A 26232-nucleotide genomic window follows, 5' to 3' on the forward strand; every position below is an offset into this window, starting at 1 on the left:
CTACTAAAGTGCTCACTAGCCTATGTCACTCCCTGTATGTTAAAGTGTATGTGTGCCAAGCTGGGCTCAATACTGCAGCACAAAACTATCTCTCACTTTAACAACTGCTACTACTACTACTACTACTAAAGTGCTCACTAGCCTATGTCACTCCCAGTATGTTAAAGTATATGTGTGCCAAGCTTGGCTCAATACTGCAGCACAAAAGTATCTCTCACTTTAACAACTACTACGACTACTACTACTACTACTACTACTTCTATTACTACTACTACTAAAGTGCTCACTAGCCTATGTCACTCCCTGTATGGTAAAGTGTATGTGTGCCAAGCCTGGCTCAATACTGCAGCACAAAAGTATCTCTCACTGTAACAACTGCTACTACTACTACTGCTACTACTACTACTACTACTACTACTACTACTACTAAAGTGCTCACTAGCCTATGTCACTCCCTGTATGTTAAAATGTATGTGTGCCAAGTTTGGCTCAATACTGCAGCACAAAAGTATCTCTCACTTTAACAACTACTACGACTACTACTACTACTACTACTACTTCTATTACTACTACTACTAAAGTGCTCACTAGCCTATGTCACTCCCTGTATGTTAAAGTGTATGTGTGCCAAGCTTGGCTCAATTCCGAGGTGCCATCTGGACAGGAAAGGGATATATATATATATATATATATATATATATATATATATATATATATATATATATATATATATATATATATATATATATATATATATATATATATATATATATACGAGGTCTATTAGATAAAAAACCGACACTTTTATTTTTTAACTATATGGATTTGAATGACGTCCGATTACACCAATCATGCTTGAACCCTCGTGCGCATGCGTGAGTTTTTTCACGCGTGTCGGTGACGTCATTTCCCTGTGGGCAGGCCTTGAGTGAGATGTGGTCCCGCCCTCTCGGCTGAATTCCTTTGTTTCACACGCTGCTCGAGATGGCACGCGTTGCTTTATCAAAGTTTTTTCTGGACCTGTGAGGAATATCCGAGTGGACACTATTCGAGAAATTAAGATGGTTTTCGGTGAAAAGTTTAACGGCTGATGAGAGATTATGGGGTGTTTCTGTCGCTGTAAGGACTTCCCACGGAGCGGGACGTCACGCAGCGCTTCCAGGCGCCGTCGTCGGCCTGTTTCGACCTGAAAACATCCTAATTTAAGGCTTAATTCACCCAGGATGTCGTGAGAGAACAGAGAAGATTCAGAAGAGGCCGGCATGAGGACTTTATGCGGACATTCCACTGTTTAAGGACATTTTGTAATGAAAGATGTGCGCGCAAATTCGCCGAGTTGTGTGCGCCACGACAGGAAAAACACCTCCGTGTTGAAAACCATTTGTAAAATTCAGGCGGCTTTTGATGGCTTTCAACAAGTGAGTAACTGAGAAATTGTTTAACAGCTTGGGCATGTTCCAACTTGCCCGTTAAGGTTTCCAACGGAGGTGTTTTTCCTGTAGCGACCCCCCGCGGTCGGGTCCGGCCCGACATGCGACTCTGCCCGCACGTTCTTTCATTACAAAATGTCCGTTAACAATGAAATGTCCGAATAAACTCCTCATGCCGACTTCTTCTGAAAGTTCTCTGTTCTCTGACGACTTCCTGGGTCAACAGAGCCTGAAATGTGGAAGTTTTCAACTTGAAACGGCGAGACGCTGCCGCCTCGAAGCGCAGATCAAATGTTCACAAAATCCACAATCCAGATCAGATCTGGATCAAACTTTGTGAGGTGATAGTGAGTGCCAGTCTGCACCTCACTTTCAAATATGAGAGTGATTGAGGCACGTTTGATTAGGATATAATGTAAAAAAAATACATTAAATCTGGTTTTCAATGTTAAATTTAAATGTGCACAAAATCTGTAATCTGGATCAGATCTGGATCAAATTTTTGTCAGGTGATAGTGAGTGTCAGTCTGCACTTCACTTTCAGATATGAGTTTCTGTGTAGGCTCTCAGTTGTCCAGGTGGTTTCCACAGTAAAGAAGCTTGAATCTTCGACTGGACTGGGTTGCTTGACGCGAGGACGTTTTGCTTCAAATCGCAGAATCTTCCTCAGCTAAAATTCTTGCTCTGGTGGTCTGACTTCTGTCTTGACTCTTGTAGAGAAGAATAATCAAGAAGTCACAAAAGCTGGAGTTTTAAACCTAACCAGACCCCTCCTACCGAGAGGCAGACTGCTATAGGATAGTGACTAAACAATAGCTCTAATTAGCACCTATTGTGCTCTAGTTAGCACCCTCCTAATGACAGGGCAGCTGTCCCTCCTAATGATGGGACTAACCCTCTCCTGATGGCTCCCTTGACGATTCTGCTGATGACGTGAATGACTCATTACCATGAACAAAAGACTGAAACTGCTTTGACCTGAGTACCCCATTGTAAACAGGGGACAAAGCGTGTCTCAGACCCCCTCCTCGGTTAAGGCTGGGTTTCAAACATTTTACAAAGAATGCCTCCTTGACCCCTTTCTCAAACCATTTCTTCTCTCTGGCTAATATTTTAACTTCCTTGTCCTCAAACATGTGGTTAGTGTCTTTAAGGTGGAGATGAACTGCAGACTGAGGTCCACTGGTGCCCTCTCTGCGGTGCTGGTATAGCCTTTTGTGTAAAGGTTGCTTCGTTTCACCTATGTAGTGTTCGTTACAGTTTTCCTGACATGTGATAGAATACACTACATTACTCTGTTTGTAACTAGGGATCCTGTCCTTAGGGTGAACTAATTTCTGTCTCAAGGTGTTAAAAGGTTTAAAGTAAACTGGGATTTTGTGCTGTCTGAAGATCCTCTGTAGTTTTTCCCCTACTCATGCTAAATAAGGGAGAGACACTCTTCTTCTTGTCTCCGTCTCCATCTTTCAGATATGAGAGTGACTGGGGCACATTTAAGATATAATGTAAAATATACAATAAATGTGATTTTCAATGTTAAATGGCCACAAAATCTGTAATTTGGATCAGATATGGATCAACTTTGTCAGCTGATAAAGGATACCATCGTATATAACACTCTCAAATATGAACAGAAATTTGATCTTTTTTGACAGAGGTATATTTGAAAATGAATTCAATGTTAAAGGATAGGGCTATTGTGATATGAATCTTCTGTAGAAATTTCATCACGATATATGAAAAATTGTGGGTTACAGGCTGTTGAAAAACAGACAGACAAATAGACAAACAAACAGGGGTGAAAACATAACCTCCAACTTCATTGTGGAGGCAATGAAAATATCTGCTGCAGCCTGTATGAAGAAATGCTTTTGCATTATGTCTTATTTTATGGACATTGCGTATAGAAAACCGGTATGTAGAAATAAGGATGCAGTAAATTTCCTTCAGTATATTTTTTCCATGTTTTTGGAAGCAATGCCCCAGAACACACCTGTGTACAAATTTCTTTTTGTAATACCATAGATACTACTGCATATTCAGCTCTGAAATGTTGGGTTCTGATAGATACAGACGAGAACCAGTGAACCTCCTATTTTGGATCATATAGTGGCATCTATTAAAATGCTCAGGGACCATCAGATAAGATAATAACAGACAGGTCAATCAAGGTACGTACAAGTCTTGATGCTAATCACAGGCCACTTTATTCTTATTCCAAATAATTTTAATCACATTTAATAATCTGTAAGTTTTATTTGTATTTGATATTTTTTATTTTGAATGTTCTGATGTACAGAAGATTTTTGTTTTATTGTTGTCCTGATGTTTTATGATGATGAGCACTGCAAATATGTCTATTTAAAGTGCTATATAAATGAATCATCATCATTATTATTATAGAGAAAACTTGAAAAATCACAATTAACTAGCATGTATTGAAAACTTTAATGTCCCATAGACAGGGTTCACATGTCTGTCTGCTTTATCTGTGATGTAAATATCGAAGAACATTTTTTTGGTGTTTTTTTTTTTTTTTAGTTCTTCTATATGCAGCAAGAAGAACACCAGGTACCAGTGATGCATTCTTATAAATCCACAGTGAAAGAAACCCTTTGATGCATTTGTGTTTTGCTGGACCACAACCCAGGCTTTGCAGAGCAGGAAACAGATCTCTTCTCGATAGACCCAAGCCCAGACTCTTGGGAGGTTCTGTATTGCGTCTGCATGCTCAGTTTGCGGAAAACCTCCTGCAAAGATGTAAAGTGCACCCAACAGGTGAATGGCGTATGTTGCATCCTGTTGTCGTATTTCCACCCAAAACACTGGATCTTATCTGTGTAACATCAAGGATAATATGGTCAAATAAAATTTCCTGCAAAATGAATAATGGTTATAATACAGAGAACAAGCCACAAAACTGAGAAAGTAATACATATATTTTCTGTATAAGAGAAGGAAAAAAGGTGCTCGCTAGTGCATGTACAGACCATGCACTGACAACAGCCTTTAAATGTAAAATTCATGTTTTGATATGGATTCACGAACCTGAAATGTCCAGCAGGTGTTTTACTTTTCATGCCAACTCCAGAACAATGTTCAGTCCTCAGGTTTATCAAACGTTTCAGAATAGTGCTTTGAGTTGGCCATCATCATTGGTAAAAAAAAAAACCTCAAATAATCCCGAATAGTACCAAACGTGTTTCTGCGGTGAACATAGCTTTTGATTTGATCCCACAATGCACTTCGCAGGTACAGCGTAGTCCAGTCGAGTCAATGATCATGGCATCCAGGAAAAAAGTTGTTGTGCAAGGAAAATTGGGCACTTATTTCAGCAAGAAACGGTGAGTGGTTTATAAATAGTTTTCAGACAATAGCGTGGTTTGAAAGGCATTCTGTGATGACTGAAATTACATTTTCGATGGTTTTCCAACTAAAATCGTTGGTCGATCGATGGCTGAAACTTGGAAAAAAAACCCACTGGCTCAGTTGCTGTGGATTGTTGATACAGACGATATCAGACATGCCACATGCATTGATTGTAAAAGTATTTCATTTATCCATAAATCATCATGGAAGTATGCCTGATTTAAGTGTATTTATGCCACACACAAACTTTCAGATCGGAAAAAAAAAAATGTATTTACTAAATACATGTATCCGAACGCAGGCACCCGTTCGGTCACGTGGCATAGGACACTTTCCAATAATCAAAGAAATTAAATCATTGTTGACACACAGAACTTTCTTCATATTTTAAATAGACTGTAAATTGGTAGTTGTATTTTTCTTCTGGAGCGAATAAATACTATTAGAAATAAATTCTATAAAATTCCAAAAACTACACTGTAAATTTGTAGATCTATTTTTTTTCTTCTGGAGCAAATAAATATTAAAAATAAATTCTATAAAATTCTAAAAACTACACTGTAAATTTGCAGATCTACTTTTCTTCTGGAGCAAATAAATAAATTCTGCAAAATTCTAAAAACTTGATTATTTTTAAATTATAGGGAAGTTCCACAGTCATGTGATACATGAATGAAATACAATACGAAAGAAAGAATGAAAATTATTGAATGACAAGACATGAACGATTTTTATTTTATCATTGGGCAAAAATGCATCTGTCAGATTTTCACTCTGGATCCAGCCCTGCGTGAACAGATCCGTGCCATTTGACTTAGTGCAGCAGCTAAGAGAATACTTAGAGCAAAATCCTGTCAATAGTGATACAAGCATCAAATTCAGCACAAATACTCCTTAGCCATTAGTCTTTTGAAAAAAAAAAACAACAACTAGCCACTTGAATTTTCAATAGGCGGTCACGTAGGGGTCAATTGAAGAATTAAACAGGGGTCAAAATTAAAAGATGCTCCAATCAAATTGAAAACTATACCACATTATTTGTCTGATCATAACGATTCCAAAAAGGTATAGTTTGGACTATCTATGACTGAATGTTCAGGAATTATGGGGTAAAAACAGCAAGAATGGTGACAAAGGTGTATGGGGTCAAAAGAAAAAGTTGCTCCAATTTTGGTAAAAAAAATTATGCAAATTATTAGTTGAGTTAACAGGGTTATTAAAAAGGAATAGTTTGTACCATGTGTCATTCTTAGTTATCATCTTACAGGGTAACATACGTCACATGTCATAGAATCCAATGGACGTTGACCTTGTTTGATCTTTACTTTGGAGGCCTATCATTCAACACAGTCAAAATGTCTAAGGAGCATTTGTGCCGACTTTGCTACTTGTATCACCATATGTAGGATTGTTTCAGTTATCTGCTGCACTAACGGGTGGCTTCTACATAATGTCATATTCAATATCTGTCCCCTTGAAAGCCTGAAGTCACTAGCTTGCATTTTTGGTCCTATCCATGCATTTTTCTCTCATCTGTATTACACTGTTGCACATCTCCAGGATGCCGCAACATGTTTGACACTTAAATTCAGCAAGATTACACAGCCCCTTCAGCTCCTCGTAAAAATGCTTCCATGACACGAGGAAGCTAAATCCGGCAGCTGCCATGTTTCCACACACACTGCTGAGCACTCACTGTCTTTGAAGTCAGAGGTGTCGGAGGGCACTGCTGGGTCACATTGCCCTCTGCATTTTTCTGCCCTCGTGGAATAGTGCATTCCATCTTTCAATGAATGACAATATTCTTACCATTGCACTCATAAACATTCATTATTTGTATGCTAATTTGCTGTTCCTTTGAAAAGTTTTGGCACCATCCCCAGCCACATGTTCTATTCACTGTTTTACTTTCCTTTTATGTTGTATATTTCTTCATGTTTCCACCTAGGGTTGCCAACTCTCTGAAAAATAAATAAGGGACACCTCACCGCCAGGGCCGACCGGCCGACTGACCATTGCCTTCACCCTTCCCAGCGTCTGTGTGAAACGATTTTTAACCATTTTACTGTTGACTTGACCCTGAATTTAGGTAGATGCATACATGCATTTGTTCTGATATGAACACGTGGAAAACAAATTATTATTTAGAAATTTATTTTTAGTGCAAAATAAATTTACTGTTATGTGTCGGACGCAGGACGGAGAACCGACCAGCGTTTGAAGGACCCAGTATGAAATAAGCAGAGCACGGTACAAAGGATAACAAAATTTAATGACATAACAGTGATGTGGAAAAGAACAAACAAATAAGTGCGCGGTCTGCGAGGTGATAATATGGTGCGCTCCCAGCTGCACAAATGGTCCAGAGCCAGAAACAGTTCGGACCCAAGGACCCCGCCGACACCCCCCAGGTGGCCGCGACATCCACACACAGAGAGACCACTCAAAGGTGTTCACAAACAGCAAACACTTCCTGGCTTAATTACTAACCAGCTTCCCACCCTGCAGGCATGGAACACCCCGTTCACATTATCATTGCAGTGGAAGCTGATTAAATGACTAACATAACAGCTCAATATAATAAGGTGTGAGGGACACCACATTTACTGACTGTACAAATGTTAGTCACAAAACCTAACGTACCTCAGGAAGTGTGCTGACGAGCGTGAGACCTCACCCCTCCTCTTTCACAGACCATGGCGTCAAACCTGGACGTTCTCTGCATCCATAATGATGAGATGGCTCTCAAGACGACGATCTCACCCGTCTGGTCACAAGGTCGAGTCTCTGGCAAATACACACTGTGTACTCCAGACTTAAATGCCACCATGCTCCAATCCGTGTAGATGCACCACAGCTGTGAGTCCTGACGAGCTGCACATGATCAGCCTCAGGTGATCAGGGTGAGGTCCTGATAACTCAGCCACACAGCCACTCAGTCCTAAACGCGTGCCACCTGGAAGGAAAAACAAAAGACAGAAACAGACAAACAATTTCAATATGAGCATTCTGTCTTCTTTAAAAATAAATCTCTGTAGTGCTATTGCTTAACTTAAATTGTATAAATTAACAAAAAAAAAACAATAGAAAATTTGCATCATCCAAAACAATGTAACAGTACAAAACAATGTAACAGTGCACATTTAGTGTAATAAAAAGTGCAAAAAATAAAGTCTGAAAAGTAAACAATACTGTTGTCGCGCACCTTTTCCACCCAGACATTTTCCTTTTCTCATTCTCCCCTGTATTTTTGCATTCTTTTGTTTTGTTTTTTTTAGGAGGAGTAGTAACGACGTTACAGACATTGCTGTCCGTAGGCATATCTGCAGTGCCAGTGTCGGTGTCTGTATCGATATCAGCCATGCTGATTTGTTATTGTCGACCAGCGACCGTCGTCGGCTCATGACGTCGGTATCTTTTTGCGAGCAGATGTCCCTCGACCAATGAGATAAGAGTGATTCTGTATCGTCAACTCGTGTCTGTCAGCTCATTGGTGAAAAGCAGGACAGATCAAATTTACCGTAAGTTTCCATATAAAGCGCCAGTCAATTCCATTGACATTTTACAGATTTTTTGATTCTCACAGAAATACGGGACAAACTGCGTCCCGTTTCAGGTCAATACGGAACGCACACTTTTATTTCCAAATAAGGGACGATTCCGTTTTTCAAGGGACGGTTGGCAACCCTATTTCCACCTGCAGATGCTAACTTAGCATGTTAGCTGATGCTGACATGAAGGGCGGAGCGCACTGACGAGCACGTGATGTAGTGCAGCAGATAAGTGAATATTTACTGAGGGATCCTTCAAATGGTGATGCAAGCACCAAATTTGGCACACATACTCCTTACACATTACTCTTTTTAAAATGCAGAGTGGCCACATGAACTTTCAATAGGCAGCCAAGAAGGGGTCAATTGAAGAATTACACAGGGGTCAAAATTTAAAAATGCTCCAATCATATTGAAAGGTTTTCCATATTATTTGTCTGATCATAAAGAGTCCAAAAAGGTATAGCTTGGATGATCTGTGAATGAATGTTATGGAGTTATGGGGTAAAAACAGCAAAAACACTGAGAAAGGTCAATTTCAGTTTGTACAGGGATCAAAAGTTAAAGTTCCAATTTTAGTAAAAAATGGTGCAAATTACTGGTTGAGCTAATAGGATTAATAAATGGAATAGTTTCAACTGTGTTGCGTGCTTGGTTTGCAAAGTAAAGGATAAACAATGTCGGCATCCATTGGATTCTATGACATGTGACATATGTTACCCTGTAACATGATAACTAAGTATGATACATGATGCAAACTATTCCTTTTTAAAAACCATATTCACTCAACTAATAATTTGCATCACTTTTTACCTAAATTGGAGCAACTTTAACCTTTGACCCCTGTACAAATTGAAATTGACCTTTGTCACCATTCTTGCTGTTTTTACCCCATAACTCCATAACATTCAGTCACAGATAGTCCAAACTATACCTTTTTGGAATCTTTATGATCAGACAAATAATATGGAATACCTTTCAATATGACTGGAGCATTTTTAAATTTTGACCCCTGTGTAATTCTTCAATTGACCCCTTCTTGGCCGCCTCTTGAAAGTTCATGTGGCCACTCGGCATTTTTAAAAGAGTAATGTGTACGATACGATACGATACGATATACTTTATTGTCCCCTCAGGGAAATTTGTCTTGGACTCATGCTAGGTGCTTTACAAGAAAAGAGAAAACAAACAATACAGATAAAAACACAACCACATCCATAACAAATTAACATGACAGGAGTCAGGAGAAACACCATAAATATTGCATAATTCCAATTTTAAACATTATTGTTTAACAATTTAATAGACATGGGGACGAATGAATTTTTAAATCTATTCAGTCTACTCCGAGGAACTCTGTACCTTCTCCCAGAAGGAAGGAGAGTGTACTCTGCGTGAAGAACATGAACTGAATCCACCAGTATCCTCTGAGCTGCTTTCAAAACAGACTCTTCATAGAGTGAACTGAGGGACTGATATTGTTTCTTTCCGATTATCTTCATTGCATCATCAATTTGTCTGTTAAGTTTTGTTTTAAATTGTACAGAAAGATTGCCGTACCAGGCAGTCATGCCATACCTAACTAGGCTCTCTAACACTGCCTGGTAAAACAACAACATAATTTTCTGATTGACTCCATACAAACGAAGTCTACGAAGGAAATGAAGTCTTTGATGGAATCGGGAGCACAAACTGTCCACATGTGCAGTCCAGCTGAAGGTATTGTCTATGTGCAGCCCCAAGTACTTGTATGAGTTGACCTGGTCAATGGGAATACCATGTATGACCACAGGAGTATGGTCCCCAACAGTCCTTGGATCCAGAATCATTTCCTTGGTTTTATTGACATTTAAAACCAAGTGGTTGTCATCACACCACTGCACAAAGTGTTTCACTTCAAGGAAGTACTTTGTTGGACTTGAATCTTTGTGCAGTAGGCTCAAAATAGCTGTATCATCAGAAAATTTAAAAACAAAGTTATTGCAGTAGTTATTTGTACAGTTATTAGTATAAAGAGTGAAGAGAACAGGAGAACTGACACAGCCTTGTGGTACACCTGTATTTGATGATTTGAGTACCGAAAGAGCTTGATTAACTCTAACTTGTTGTAATCTATTAGTTAAAAAGGAATGATACCATCTGATTAAAAGTGGGTTAACATTAATTTCCTTTAACTTGGACAACAACAGGTATGGCTGTAATGTATTAAAGGCTGAGCTGAAATCAACCAATAAAATCCGTGCATAAGCAGTAGGATCTTCCAAGTGCTTAAGTGAAAAGTGGGTTAAGCTGTTAATGGCATCGTAAGTGCCTCTACTCTGCCTATAAGCAAATTGGAATGGATCAAGTACAGGGTTAACAACCGTCTTAAGGAAAAATAGCATAATCTTTTCAAAGCACTTGCTTACAACAGATGTTAAAGCTATTGGCCTATAGTCATTATTTCCAAGTGAGCACGATTTTTTGGCGATTGGAACAATAATGGATCTTTTCCAGAGGGTTGGTACAGTATGAAGGTCTACGGACTGCTGGAAGACAGGACACCAAGCAAGGGCCAGTTCTTCTGCACATGCTTTTATAAGCATTGCAGAGATGCCGTCTGGGCCGGTGGATTTTTTTGTAGACACCTTCTTAAAGATTGATTGAACTCTCCATGAGTCGATTGCAATCCTAGTATTTTGATCAACAGGAAGATTTTCCAGAATATTCTTACAATCATCAGAAAAATCTTGTGTTTCAAACCTCAGAAAAAAAATCATTTAACTCATTTGCTTTTCCTTGATCATCATTTGTTGCAAGTGTCTTTTTAGCTGGATTTGTGTTTGTTATTATCTTGATGTTATCCCACAGCCTTTTAATGTCTGATTCGCTAAAGTTCTTCTCAGTAGTTTCCCTGTGTAAATCCTGGCCTTTTTCAGCAATGTATTAAGTTCTCTTTGTACCACTTTCACACTCATTCTATCTTTGTTCTTAAATGCTATTTTTTCCTATTAATACACTCTTTCACCTGTTTAGTTATATACGTCTTATTATTTGGGTACACTGTAACTTCTTTCTTACTCATAACACTGTCTACACAAAATTTAATGTAATCTGTTATTACTTCAGTGGCTTCATTTATTTCCATTTCATGAAATATTTCCCAATTAGTGCAGAGAAAGGATCCTTTAAGTTTCTCCATATTGTCTTTGTCCCATAAAATCACTGTCTTTGTTTGTGGCTTACTTCTTTTAAGAGCAGTCTTATAAAGCGGGATCAACTGGACAATATTATGATCCGAATTTGAAAGTGGAGGCTTTGATTTGGCAGTGTAAGCATTTTTCACACTGCCATAGCATTTATCCAACACTTTGTTTCCACGCATTTCGCATTTTACATATTGTTGAAAACCAGGAAGAGATAATTCTAATTTACAATGATTAAAATCACCCAAGACAAACACTGGGGCCGCCGGTGTACGTTGCAACTGTTTATGAATGCATTCAGCTATAAGGCTTGCTGCTCTTACTGCATTCCCACTAGGTGGAACATAAACAACACAAATGATTATATTCCCAAACTCCCTCGGGAGATAGAAAGGCCTCAGTGACAGACACAATAATTCTACGTCCGATGTACACGTAGTCTCCCTCACGGTATAGTGCCTGCACCAGCTGTCATTCACAAACAGGCAAACCCCGCCCCCTCTGCTCTTTCCTGACAACTCGGATCTGTCCCCTCGGATAAGAGAGAATCCCTCAAGTTCAACAAGAGAGTCAGGAATATCTTGATGAAGCCAGGTCTCAGAAAAGACCAACATACCAGCTTCCCAGTATTCCCAGCAAACTTTGGCGTCTATACGGAGCTCCTCGATCTTGTTTTTTAATGATCTTACATTGCCAAACAATATGCCAGGTAATGGAGGTCTGGTTCCTCTCCGCCGGAGACGCTGACGTATTCCCCCTCGTCTGCCTCTCTTTCGCTGTCTGCCAGTTATCGGTTGTACTTTCACAACATCAAGGAAATCCGCTGGTGCTGTTATTTCCCGGGGACGGAGGGCCAGCAATGCGTCTTTGGAATACCACAGCGGTAATGGATCCATGACTTCGCCGTGGAGCACCCCCAGCCAAAAAACGAAGGACAACAAAAGTTTGTATGCAAAATTCATGATAGTGCTTCTTCAAGCGTTCCTGACATCCCGCACACTCGCGTGCTAATAAAACAGAAACATGTTAAAAAACATAAAATAAGTTAAAAAGGCATCCAAACCAGCATGAGCCCGGGTCGCCAGCCGTGCAGCGCCACCGGAAGTGAAATGGCAGGAATATCACAGAATGATCAATGCCGTTTCTGTGTAAGGAGTATGTGTGCCAGTTTGGTGCTTGCATCCCCATTTGAAGCATTTTTTTCAGTTATCCACTGCACTAATGTGCACAGTTTTAGCAGGACCTAGACAAACTGCAAGTAAGTAACATAGTTGTTCCTTAGTTCCCATAATCCATCCAGCATTCACTAGCTATCCAGCAGAGGGCAAACACATCTATGTGATATTACATATGTGACAGAGGCCAACAGGTGTCGCTGTGTGCATATATAGTTAGTAAACCTCACTCCCAACAGCTCAAAAGGATTCTCTGGTCACAAGGCCAGAGTCCTGGGTTTTAACCTTCTGGTTATAGAGTCTGATTCCCATGCCAAGGATTGTGAGTTCGCGTCCCTAGGGGAGCAAATGTGCGGAGTCATAATAACACAATGCAGAGTGCTGCTGCTACAGTGGTGCCGTGAGCCGGATAGGTGAGTTTAAGGGGTGAGTGTAACGGAGGCCAACAGGTGTCGCTGTACAGATGTAGTTAGTAAACCTCACTCCCAACAGCTCAAAAGGATTCTCTGGTCACAAGGCCAGAGTCCTGGGTTTTAGCCTTCTGGTTAGAGAGTCCAGCTCCCATACTGGAGATCGTGAGTTCGCGTCCCGAGGGGAGTGAATGTGTGGAGTCATAACAGCACAATGCAGAGTGCAGCCACTACACACAGGCAAAATAAAATTGTTTACGTTCAACTGATCTGGTGGAATTCACCCAGAAATATTCAGTTTCCCTTACCAAAAAATAGTACTGATAAGTATATAAAAAATCAACTAGACGTATACTTGAAACATACTTGCATATACTACTTTTTGGTAATGGTTGCCTTCATTATGTGCTGTGTTTCATTTCGTAAGTTACAAGATTATAGTATATATTAATCGGAGGTTTTGTAGACAGAAACGGGCTTGGATGGATGAGCCCACTTTTCTCACTCACCCACTCATCTACATGTTTGCTGTCCAAGCCCTATGCTTGCTCATAATCTGTCTGAAACCTCGATCGATTATTTATTGATTTCTCTCGCTACTAAATTGTTGCATTTGTTCATTTGGCTTAACAAGGACACCAATTGCAGATCCTCACCACTGCTGATGTGTTGCCCGTTTCTATAGAACATCACATTAGCTCAAGCAGTTGATGTATCTATGCGCTTGTATTCCCTAGCGCACAGGTCCATCTCATTTTTAGTATGTGAGAGCATTGATTTCCTCCTAATTTAAAGGGTTTATTAGGAATTCTGGGACTGCAGAGTGACTGAGCACCAGACTGATGGCAGCGCTGCTCAATAATATGTACCAAAGGGAGGCTGCAGCTCTCTGTGGATAGAAAAACTCCTTTAAAAAGAAGTCCCAGTGAATTAAGCACCACTGAAAGCATCTCCTGGGCAGAGTATTTACACAGACAAAGGCTGGTGACCGGAGACTGACTCGAGAGAATAGCGCGGCGTGGAAGCCTACGTGCACAAATGCACTGACGAGTGAAGGACTGTGAAAAGAATCATTTGAGCTCCCGTCTGACTCGAGGAAAAATTGGCTTAGCATTACAGTGGTGGTTATGTCAGGTGCATGGAAGGTCAACATGAACCATGCAGCACAGAAGTGAGCTTCTTTTATATCATCACCAGCATAAACCGAATCCACTGGAAAGACCATTCTGCTGAACTGCTTGTGTCTTTAAAAGTACTTTTGAATGCTGGTCTGATATTTGAAGGTATTTTCTATGACATCTGACATCAGATTATTAGATATGTGACATCAGACTGAATATGAACTGGCTAAACCCACCCATGCAGGTTTTCTGAAGAGTGGGTTTGAAACTCAAGTGGATTGGTTTTTGGAGCTGCTATCTTTGCAATGCTTGATTATGCCTAAGAGCACTCTCGAGGTCGGTCATCCGGGCGTTTAACCTCTAGGGGTGGGTTTTGTCGGTGAAAACATCGCCGAACTCAATACAAATTCATGTAATTTTGTCACTTTGACTCGTCAATAAAGCAAATTTAATGTACAATGGTTTATTTCAGGTCAGCTTGGTGTATAAATCTCATCGGTCCAGGCAATGAGAGCCATCAGCTGGCTGTTTTGATTTCAGTATAACAGCATACAGCCCGAGTGTGTGTGGCCAGTCGCGGAAGTACGAATTCTTGCATTTGGATTGGCCACTTTGCCGAAGTGACATGGTGCCAGTCTCGAGAATAGGCAAGACCAGCGTCATCTGATGAGGATGAATGAATCCCGAACATGCCCCCCGTCTCCTAGTTACCAAGCTAGCTGAGGCTAACAAGCTAAGTTTAGTTTAGTTAGGGTGTTAAGTTAACACATACTTTTTTATAGCCTGGGTGGCGATTTTCGTAACAATGTCTAAGATTAAAAACTATGGCTAGCACATTGCATTAACACCCATGGCACCATCAATGGAGCTTACATCACCAAGATATCAATAGCTGCTAATTAGTGCTAATGGTGCTAACACACAAATTAATATAAAAATTTCACTCTGGAAATGCTGGAGCACCAACATGTTTGATGGCCTGTTTGTACACACACTTTCCCTTCATTTTGCACATGAATGTGCAAAATGGTGACGTGACAGGATAAAGGGAGAGTATTGGTTTGATGTCATTATCACCTTTAACGTGAACTCCAAAAATAGGATTAATCAGTATATTGCAAAAAAGATGACAATGATGCCAATAAAACAGTCACAATACTAATAATGTATTATTGGCATTATAACCTATTAATTCTATATGTGCATACTTTATAGCTCTATGCGTCTTGCTGCAAATAATAATTTATTAAATTGTGTTTTTTGTTTTTTGGGGGGATTTCTGTGCATAATTTTGCATTTATAACTATTTCTCTGACATTGCTGTATTTTGCATCACAGTCAGCTGACAGTGTGTCTGCTCTAGCTTTTATTGGGTGGATTGATCCTAATATCGATAATATTGATACCAACGCTGGTATTGATATTGGATGATCCTTGTGTAAAACGATCGATACTCAAGCTTTTTTTCTCTCTCACACGCACTGACTGCTGCGCACGCAGATTCATTAAACTCTACTCTCTGTCTGTAAGAGCAGCGCTGCGCTGTGTCACACAACATGGAGCAGCGCACCCTTGTATTGTGATTTGTCAGCCCTCTACCTCAGGAGATTTTGTTTTAAGTTGTGTTGAGTGATATTTTTTTAAACAAAAATGTTGATTGTGATAATAAAGTATTTTGTTGTCACATACAATGTTTGGCAAAATTCTGTCCTAGGTCTTTTGGATCTGTTTGATCTATGAAGCTTAAATATGAAAAAGTATCGGTATCGGTATCGATATCGGCGATACTGGGCCTGTATTTACTTGGTATCAGATCAATACCAAAATTCTCGGTATCGCCCACCTCTGGCTTTTATCTACATATTGATTACCTTTGTCATTTGTGTTAATTAAATTTAGGTCGGTGCAAAATGTTTGCTTTTATCACTCTCTTTTAGTTCTTCCCTATTTGTTTATTTGTTTATTTATTTATTTAACGTTTATTTAACCAGGAAATATCCAGTTGAGATTAAAATCTCTTTTTCAAGAGAGACCTGGCCAAGATAGACAGCAGCAATTACAAAGCATAGTTGCAAGGAAAATAATAAGTAATATCTAATAACTTCACCAAAACAGACAGGAAATGTGTGTGTGCTCTGCGAGTTCCCATCCAGTTCATTTATTTATTTATTCATATACTTATTTGACATTATATATTTTTATTACTGCTTATTGTGGCACTTTGTCCAGCCCATCTATTTTTAATTTATTTAATTAGCCATTTAATGTTTTATTACGTGAACCGATCCAAACGTTCCAGTTCTATAAAATGAAGCAGATTTACTGTAGAATTTAACTTAATTTAATGAATTCTGCGGCTTCTTTATATCTGTACGTTGGCCCCGCCTTTGTGCTCGGCGATTGGCTGAACACAGAGGCTCGGAGGATGTACCCCCCCCATGACGTCACACCACGAAGGCTATATGAAACACCGCCGGTTGATGTCCGGAAAAGTCTTTTACGTCGAGCGAAACATACTTCTTCACCCAGGAAGTCTTTCTAACCGGGTTTAGATCGTTCCGACCCTAGCTAAAATACGAGTTTTAAGAGAAAGTTTAAACTTTTAAAATATTTTTTAACGAGGCGAAGGAGACGCCTTTAGTTTTGTCAAAGAAGAGAGAGAAAACAGGAAAAGACGAGTATCTTCTCCCAGAACGCCGCCATGGAGTCAGAAAAGGTAAAAAAAAAAAATTTAAACGAGTTCTCTTAAATCCTGTTTGGTCTTTCTTATGCAAACGTGTTACAGCACGCAAATCCACGCTTGGGGTTTTGACGTGGTTAAGATCACGTGGAAACGCCTCCTTTATGCCATATTTTGTTCCTTTAATATCTGTGGCGCCTTTATGAGGCTTTGTGTTGCATCCCGTAATTCTAATCGTTATTCCTTCGTTTTTTTTTTTTTTTGTTGTTTTAAACAAAACTTTTTCATTGTTCAGTGAATTTCCGTCAACGCGGTTTTTTTTTTTTTTTTTTAAGCCTCCCGCTTTGTGTGCGCGTGCGTGTCTTTTCACACGTATTTCTTTGTGGGGATACGTCGGTTTGTGCATTTGTATTGTGGGCATTTGTAAAAAAAAATTACACACAAAAACGTGCTAATGATTCAGTAAAATGTTATGCCAAATATTTTGGAGGTGTGCTTATGTGCTACATATCCCTAAGTCAGAAACCAGTTAGCTATTTTTGGAATCAGTTAACTTATGTTTTACCCCAATCATCACTCTGCCTAAAAAAGGAAAAGAAAAGGTCAAATTAAAATGCCAGTTAAAAAATTTTACAGAGCCCAAAATTTCACTTTAAAATTTTGTTTATTTGTATTTTATTGTTGGCCTTTTTTATCTTATCAACAATCCAAACTCCAAAGTTGTATTGTGTACAAGTATATTACATACAAACGTGTAAATTCCTCAGATTAAAAAAAAAAACATAACCAAAGTTTTGCATGTTTACTTGAAGGATGATTTACATTATTACAGGCTAGTTAATTCATTATCTGATTCATCAGCAAAAATAAGGAGTAATAATCCAGAGCCAGTAAGTATATCAAAATGTTTCCTTGAGTTGTTTTTGATTGTTACTGATTTTGAATCATTTCTATGGCATTCTAAGACTAATCTGGAAATTAATGGACAAAACAGTATTATTATTATTATTACTCCAATTAAGGGTCATGGGGGATCTGGAGCCTTATTTGTTGTAGTAGTATTATTATTCCTATGATTATTATTATTAACAGCCAGCAATTAAAACAAGAAACTGCAGAAAATGTAACACTTAAAGCAATACACAACATCTAATGTCCTTGATTACTCTGAGAGCACATACCTCAAGGCCCAACTGTCAGCAACAAAAAAAACACCATAGACAACAGGCATAGACATGAAAAGCTAGAAGGGAGCTAGTTAGTTTGTACCTTTGTCACAAAATGACAGAGGAGACTCGTCCTAATTATTTTTTTTCTCTGTCATATTGGTGTGATTTCATATGTGTGTGTGTGTGTGTATATATACACACACCACCCCTTGGTCACATAAGCTACAAGAGGGAGGCAAAATGATCAACTGAGGTTGCAGTGATCCCCCTAAAAAAAAAAAAACAAAAACAACAAAAAAATCCATTTTGGTTGGACTCTAATTTTGTGAAACTAAACTTGTCTAAGGATTGATCTTGAACTTCTCCCTAACCCAAGTCATTTCCTCATCAACATTTTTTTTGGAGTCTGTCATATTGGACTCACCAGTTTTGCAAGACACAAAAGTTTCACTGGCTTAGTGTGTGGATTGCTTTGTCTGCTTCATCAGCCAACATTCAAAACTGGTGAAAGTTTTGTCATGTCCCTGCCGAGTGTTTACATCACACAGAAGGCCATACCTGAATCATGACTATTATTTGTTGTAATCTGTACAACCCCAATTCCAATGAAGTTGGGACATTGTGAGAAATGTAAATAAAAACAGAATACAATGATTTGCAAATCCTCTTGAACCTGTATTCAACTGAATACACCAGAAAGACAAGATATTTAATGTTCAAACTGATAAACGTTGTTTTTGTGTAAATATTTTCTCATTTTGAAATGGATGCCAGCAACATGTTTCAAAAAAGTTGGGACAGGGCAGCAAAAGACTGGGAAAGTTGATGAATGTTCAAAGAACACCTAATTGGAAACATGTGAGTGTCATAATTGGGTACAAAAGGAGCATCCCCAAAAGGCTCAGCTGTTCACAAGCAAAGATGGGGTGAGGATCACCACTTTGTGAACAACTGCATAAAGAAATAGTCCAACAGTTTAAGAACAATGTTTCTCAACATTCAATTGCAAGGAATTTAGGGATTCCATCATCTACAGTCCATAATATAATCAGAAGATTCAGAGAATCTGCAAGTGCAAGTTAAAACTTGACCATGCAAAATGAAAACCATACATCAACAACATCCAGAAACGCTGCCGCCTTCTCTGGGGCCGAGCTCATTTGAAATGGACAGACGCAAAGTGGAAAAGTGTGATGTGGTCTGATGAGTCCACACTTGAAATTGTTTTTGGAAATCATGGCCGTTGTGTCCTCCGGACAAAAGAGGAAAAAGACCATCCACATTGTTACCAGCACAAAGTTTAAAAGCCAGCATCTGTGATGGTATGGGGGTGTGTTAGTGCTCATGGCATGGACAACTTACGCATCTGTGATGACACCATCATTGCTGAAAAGTACATCCAGGTTTTGGAGCAGCACATGCTGCCATCCAAGCAATGTCTTTCTCAGGGACGTCCCTGCTTATTTCAGCAAGACAATGCCAAGCCACATTCTGCACGTGTTACAACAGTGTGGCTTCGTAGTAAAAGAGTGTGAGTACTAGACTGGCCTGCCTGCAGTCCAGACCTGTCACCCATTGAAAATGTGTGGCACATTATGAAGCGCAAAATACGACAATGAAGACTCCGGACTGTTGAACAACTGAAGTCGTACGTCAAGCAAGAATGGGAAAGAATTCCACCTACAAAGCTTCAACAGTTAGTGTCCTCAGTTTACAAATGCTTATTGAGTGTTGTTATACTCACAGCCAAATGCTTCAGTGTTCTGTTTTTACTCATGGGCAACATGACTAACTTTTGATATGAGCAACTCAGCGTCTACATCTACCTAATGATTTTTTTTAATCCATTAGCTTAATGTAGGCCTGCAACTAATCATTTTTATAATCTTTGTATGTTTTCAATTCATTGATTGGGTCTTAAAATGTCAAATAATAAATAAATAAATGAAAATAAAAAGTTTTCCAGAAATCAAAGCTTGGTCCAACCAAGTGTCCAAAAAAGTAGCTTGATGCAGATAATGGTCTGAAATGTTGAGTAGATTGATGGGTGGGTGGAGCAATTATCACTATGTTAATCATGAAATGATCAGATCATTTGTTCTAAAAATGTTTAACATATTTTCTTGTTTCAACTTATCTGCTGTGAAGATGCTGCTTTTTACTGTTTTGTATCTTTGTAAAGGTAATGCATTTTTCTTGAGTTGTTTTGAAACATTTTATTGACTAAACAACTAAAAAAGAAAAAATGATATAGACTTTGTGTAGTTCCTCAGTCCATAGAAAAATTGCATCAGAAATTTGTCCTGGATTTCATGCCTCCAGACTCATTGTGGCACAGCAGATTTTTCTTTTGTGCGCGTTCAGAGAATTAGCACCGTCAATTAACTCCTTAAAATTGTCGCCCGTCAGCAAAACAAACTTCGCCATGTTTAACTAAACGTCACCCTCACTAGTGTGTGTGTGGGCGGGGTTTGTAGCGTGCAATGGTACCAAACGTATAGAACCAAATTTGCGCTGTAAATGGAACCATATTTGCACACTGAATACAATGCAACACAAAAGGGACAAATAATCCATGTCACGTGACATACAAAGCACCAGTCAGTTGTGAGTTCTAGGAAGACTTTAATTATATGAATGATATGGGAGGCAAGAAGTGTGCTTATACTCATGACCTCTAATACAAGAGATTAAAGGTCATGTGAAAACACGGCCTATGCATTTATTTCAGAAAACAGATATTAGTAACACACTGAGGCTTCCGTAGCTGTCTTTGGCTGAACTTCAGTAGATATAACTCACATTTGACACACTTGTTCAATCTCAATTCCATTTAGTTTTAACAAGGTTCATAATACAACCCCTGGCAAAAATTATGGAATCACCGGCCTCGGAGGATGTTCATTCAGTTGTTTAATTTTGTAGAAAAAAAGCAGATCACAGAAATGACACAAAACTAAAGTCATTTCAAATGGCAGCTTTCTGGCTTTAAGGAACACTGTAAGAAATCAGGAAAAAAAAATTGTGGCAGTCAGTAACGGTTACTTTTTTAGACCAAGCAGAGGGAAAAAAATCTGGAATCACTCAATTCTGAGGAAAAAATTATGGAATCATGAAAAACAAAAGAACGCTCCAACACATCACTAGTATTTTGTTGCACCACCTCTGGCTTTTATAACAGCTTGCAGTCTCTAAGGCATGGACTTAGTGAGTGACAAACAGTACTCTTCATCAATCTGGCTCCAACTTTCTCTGATTGCTGTTGCCAGATCAGCTTTGCAGGTTGGAGCCTTGTCATGGACCATTTTCTTCAACTTCCACCAAAGATTTTCAATTGGATTAAGATCCAGACTATTTGCAGGCCATGACACTGACCCTATGTGTCTTTTTGCAAGGAATGTTTTCACAGTTTTTGCTCTATGGCAAGATGCATTATCATCTTGAAAAATGATTTCATCATACCCAAACATCCTTTCAATTGATGGTATAAGAAAAGTGTCCAAAATATCAACGTAAACTTGTGCATTTATTGATGATGTAATGACAGCCATCTCCCCAGTGCCTTTACCTGACATGCAGCCTCATATCATCAATGACTGGAAATTTACATGTTCTCTTCAGTCAGTCATCTTTATAAATCTCATTGGAATGGCACCAAACAAAAGTTCCAGCATCATCACCTTGCCCAACGCAAATTTGAGATTCATCACTGAATATGACTTTCATCCAGTCATCCACAGTCCACGATTGCTTTTCCTTAGTCCATTGTAACCTTGTTTTTTCTGATTAGGTGTTAATGATGGCTTTCGTTTAGCTTTTCTGTATGTAAATCACATTTCCTTTTGGCGGTTTCTTACAGTTTGGTCACAGACGTTGACTCCAGTTTCCTCCCATTCGTTCCTCATTTGTTTTGTTGTGCATTTCCGATTTTTGAGACATATTGCTTTAAGTATTCTGTCTTGACGCTTTGATGTCTTCCTTGGTCTACCAGTATGTTTGCCTTTAACAACCTTCCCATGTTTGTATTTGGTCCAGAGTTTAGACACAGCTGACTGTGAACAATCAACATCTTTTGCAACATTGCGTGATGATTTACCCTCTTTTAAGAGTTTGATAATCCTCTCCTTTGTTTCAATTGAGATCTCTCGTGTTGGAGCCATGACTCATGTCAGTCCACTTGATGCAACAGCTCTCCAAGGTGTGATCATTCCTTTTTAGATGCAGACTAACGAGCAGATCTGATTTGATGCAGGTGTTAGTTTTGGGGATGAAAATTTACATGGTGATTCCATAATTTTTTCCTCAAAATTGAGTCAGTCCATATTTTTTTCCCTCTGCTTGGTCTAAAAAAGGAACCGTTACTGACTGCCAAAATTATTTTTCCTGATTTCTTATAGTGTTAAAGCCAGAAAGTTGCCATTTGAAATGACTTTAGTTTTGTGTCATGTCTGTGATCTCCTTTTTTTTCTACAAAATTAAACAACTGAATGAACATCCTCCGAGGCCGGTGATTCCATAATTATTGCCAGGGGTTGTATCATTGGTGTAACACAAACAGAATAATTTCCTTGTGAGAAGTCAGATCTTGTCACCAAGATATGTGTTGGTGCGTGTCTGGTGCACACCACGGTTTTGTTTGAGATCATCATGGTCATACTGAAACAACACTGTCAGTCTACTTCAGGTTTCTCGCAAATCTTTATTTGTTCCTGTCTTCCTTTATTTGTCCTTCCTTTTTCCACACAGCTTTATCTTCGTAGAAACCAGAGCTCACATGATTTCCATTGCAATTCTACTGTAACTGTTAAAGATGTTGCATTTTTAAATATGTACTTTATCCCTGTTAAACATACACTTTTCTGGAGTTCTAATTCGCTTCTGTTTGATGCATATTGTAAAAATTTAGCACACAGCATTAAATTGTCTCGTGTTTCAGCCAGCGCCTATGTGCTTTCCATCATTATCCTACCACAAGCCCACAACTTGTTGGGGTTTTTAAATAAAGAACTTGTTTCACCGTTGGACGCACAATCTGGCGCACAGTTCTATCTCGCAGTTCGATGTGCAACAGCTACAGACATGATGAATATTTATTTCCATCACGTCTGATTCTCTGTAATAACAGCTTCCTGCTCAGCCAGTCGCTTCCCTTCATGAATACAGGTTTTTGCATATTAGCTTTCTAGAGAACAGACACCATTGTTTGTACATGTATTCCCATGGCACAGCTAACCTCATTGCTGCTGCAGCCACACCTGTTGATTTAAACATACAGATTTTATTCATGTGGACATGGTCCAGCAGCTTCATCTTGGGTTTTGTACATTTTATATGAGGGCCGCAGCTATTGATTATTTAAGTAATCTAGTATTCTATCGATTATTCTTTTGATTAATCGAGTAATTGGATAAAAAATACTTTTGCGTTTTTAAACAACTTTAATAGTCCAGGGCTCTCCCTAAGCAATGTCACAATGTCGCTGCGCCAGTGTGGACATTTTGAAATGACAATGGGATGTGGCTTTCTGTTTTGTTTTCTTCAACTTGTAAAATTTAACCATTTTTAAGTTTGTTTTTTGGGTTGGTGAACTCGGTCTCTGTGATTGATTATTTTTTGAATCTCTCTTTCTCTGCTATTCAGCAGATGCATTTCAGCTGGAGGTTTAACATGCAAGCCTCGCAGTCAGTTTTTTAAATTATTATTTTATTTAAGTTACTGTGTTTATGAAGTGTTGTGTGTTGCCCAAAAAAGCGAAACACAGAAGAAAGACTGGACTTCTGCTGTTTGTCGTCGTCTTTTTTCTGGGGATGTTGCAGTGCCACACACAGGCCTGGCACATGTACTACAACATTAAGTGAAGCTTTGAGGCACAGAATTTGCCTCAAACATTTTTGTAATCAAATTATTCGAGTTACTCGACTAATCGTTTCAGCCCTATTTTATAAATAGACCACTAGCATGTTGCCCGTGGGGATCCACAGGCTCTAGATTGGGTAGTGTTTATAAAATAGGTAGCTGACAATTTCGTGGTAAGGATAGTAATAAATTAAGCAAAGCTTGTATAATGAGTTGGAATGGCATGTGAGTCCAGAATGTTTTAGAACCTTAGACCTCAACAATTGTTAGAACTGAGTCCTTTTATTTCCTGTTCATTATGTAATTTTTTTAATGTCAATTTAATGCCTTAATGTATTTATAAATTGTTTGGGTTCTTGTTATCATATACACTATTTTATTTCTACTTCTAATTTGTCATTTGATTTTTAAATGGACCACAATGGAAATAAGTGTTTTCACTTTCTTGTATCTTCCATGGCTTTTTAATGTATTTATAATTATATTATGTGCTTACATTGCCGCCCCCTGCTGAAATGGTGCAAGTCCAGAAAGTAGTTAGCAACACACACGCATGGACAGCTGCTGTAAGTAGGTGGTTTTAATTTGACAAACAGACAGTGGCAGAACACATTAAAATGATTTATTCTTTTCACTCATGGTGCCAACATGAAACTTAAGTCACTCATGGTAATAGCAACATGAGACTTATCTAAACTGATGAAACTAATTGAGCTACAAAAAAACCCACAATAAATCAATAACACTAACATGAACCACAATAACATTTAAAACCTCAAACTCCCATTGTGCATTGCAGCACAGCACTCGTTTAGTGGTTAGCTAAAATTGCTTTTTTTTTTTCTCCAAAAATATTTGTCCTATCAACTTTCTTTTTTTGTAGCTTTGCCAAACAGCAAATGCCAGCTCTCCCCCATTTTGTGTGATTGAAGCCACACACACACACACACACACACACACACACACACACACACACACACACACACACACACACACACACACACACACACACACACACACACACACACACAGAGGCCACTTGGATATTATAATATAGATAATGATGCCCATTGTAGAGACTTGTCTGGCATATGGTACGAATGCTTGAGTCTTGGTGGTTTTCAGTTACTGTGTGAAACTGAATGAGTCACACAGGCCATTTAAGCCCACCAGTGGAACATCCCATGACTCTGTGCTCAGAGAATATTTTCTCAGGTGTGTTTTTTGTTCTGTCCACCCTGCTGCCTGTTTTCATCCTTCACATGGATACATTTGGTGTGTTTTGATGGGGAGTTGTTGTCTCTGTTCCCACTTCCCACTGTGCTGCAGTGGCACTTTATGTACAATTTCACCACAGTTTTACTCCATTGTAATAACATATATTTTCTGAAAGTTTTGTGCTGACGTGAACATCTTCAGCAACTCAAGCCTGTATAAACACAAATAAAACATGGCTGACAGAGTGAGACGGACAAGATTGAGATGGTAGGGACGTGCAGAGGAGGGATAGTGGGGTATATCAGGGGAAAGATGCTGAGGATGGAGCCATCAGGCAGACTGGTGGAATGCAGCTTTACTTCTCCATCAAAATGTCACATTTGGGTCTGTCGTTTTTAACTTTTCATTGTTAGCTTGTTCAAAGAGTTTAACTTTAGACAGTTCAGAGCTTTGTATGGGCTTGAAAAGACAAATGAATTGGGTTTGGGTATGCAGTTGGCTTGATCTGCTGTGACTGAATGTAGCTTCTAAATACTTGATCCTTGACAGATTTAAAACTGGAGACATTCTGATTAAGGCCCTCGGCCAGTAACCATCTGCACATTCTACAGACTTAATTGTACATATTTTATTCTACTTGGGCTTTTTGGCATTCTGATCACCACTGACTGCTCCCTTCCTTTAAGACAAATTGATTTATTTCCATCTGCATGACTACCTCACTTCAGTTATGTCTTACAGTCCAACTGACAGACTAATGAAGCATCATGAGGCTTGGCTACAAAAAATAGGATCAAGAGATCTAAGAGATCTTTAATTACATTTAACAGGCAACTGACAGCATTCACTCAGTTTAAATGCTGGAGTAACTTTATGGATTGCGTACATTGCACCGATTCCCACTGTACACTGAGTACAGTATTTTCCGGACTATTAAGTCACCAGAGTATAAAATGCATCATGAAGAAAACGGTATGTTGCCCCAGAATATAAGTCAAATTCATTTTTGAAACATATTTCACAAGAATTCAAGAAAAAAGCATGTTAGCTTGGAAAGACTATTCAGTT

The 26232-nt window shown here is 38.9% G+C and overlaps 1 protein-coding gene and 1 long non-coding RNA gene across 2 annotated transcripts in view; one reads left to right on the forward strand and one right to left on the reverse strand.

The window, feature by feature from the left end:
• Window positions 1-5948: 5948 nt before the first annotated feature.
• LOC117506284 lies at window positions 5949-26017 on the reverse strand. Its single transcript, XR_004559420.1, has 3 exons — window positions 26004-26017; window positions 13497-13498; window positions 5949-6133 (listed from the first exon to the last, which is right to left on the reverse strand). It is a non-coding gene; the product is annotated as an uncharacterized LOC117506284 (long non-coding RNA).
• The window catches only part of slc2a1b (solute carrier family 2 member 1b), a 32331-nt gene continuing 22845 nt past the window's right edge, over window positions 16747-26232 (forward strand). Inside the window, exon 1 of the mRNA XM_034165767.1 lies at window positions 16747-16957. Within this exon, the coding sequence (XP_034021658.1) occupies window positions 16943-16957 (15 nt within the window). The 5' untranslated portion in view covers window positions 16747-16942. The remainder of the gene's footprint in view (window positions 16958-26232) is intronic.

Source organism: Thalassophryne amazonica, chromosome 3, assembly GCF_902500255.1.
Source record: "Thalassophryne amazonica chromosome 3, fThaAma1.1, whole genome shotgun sequence".
Lineage (NCBI taxonomy): Eukaryota > Metazoa > Chordata > Actinopteri > Batrachoidiformes > Batrachoididae > Thalassophryne > Thalassophryne amazonica.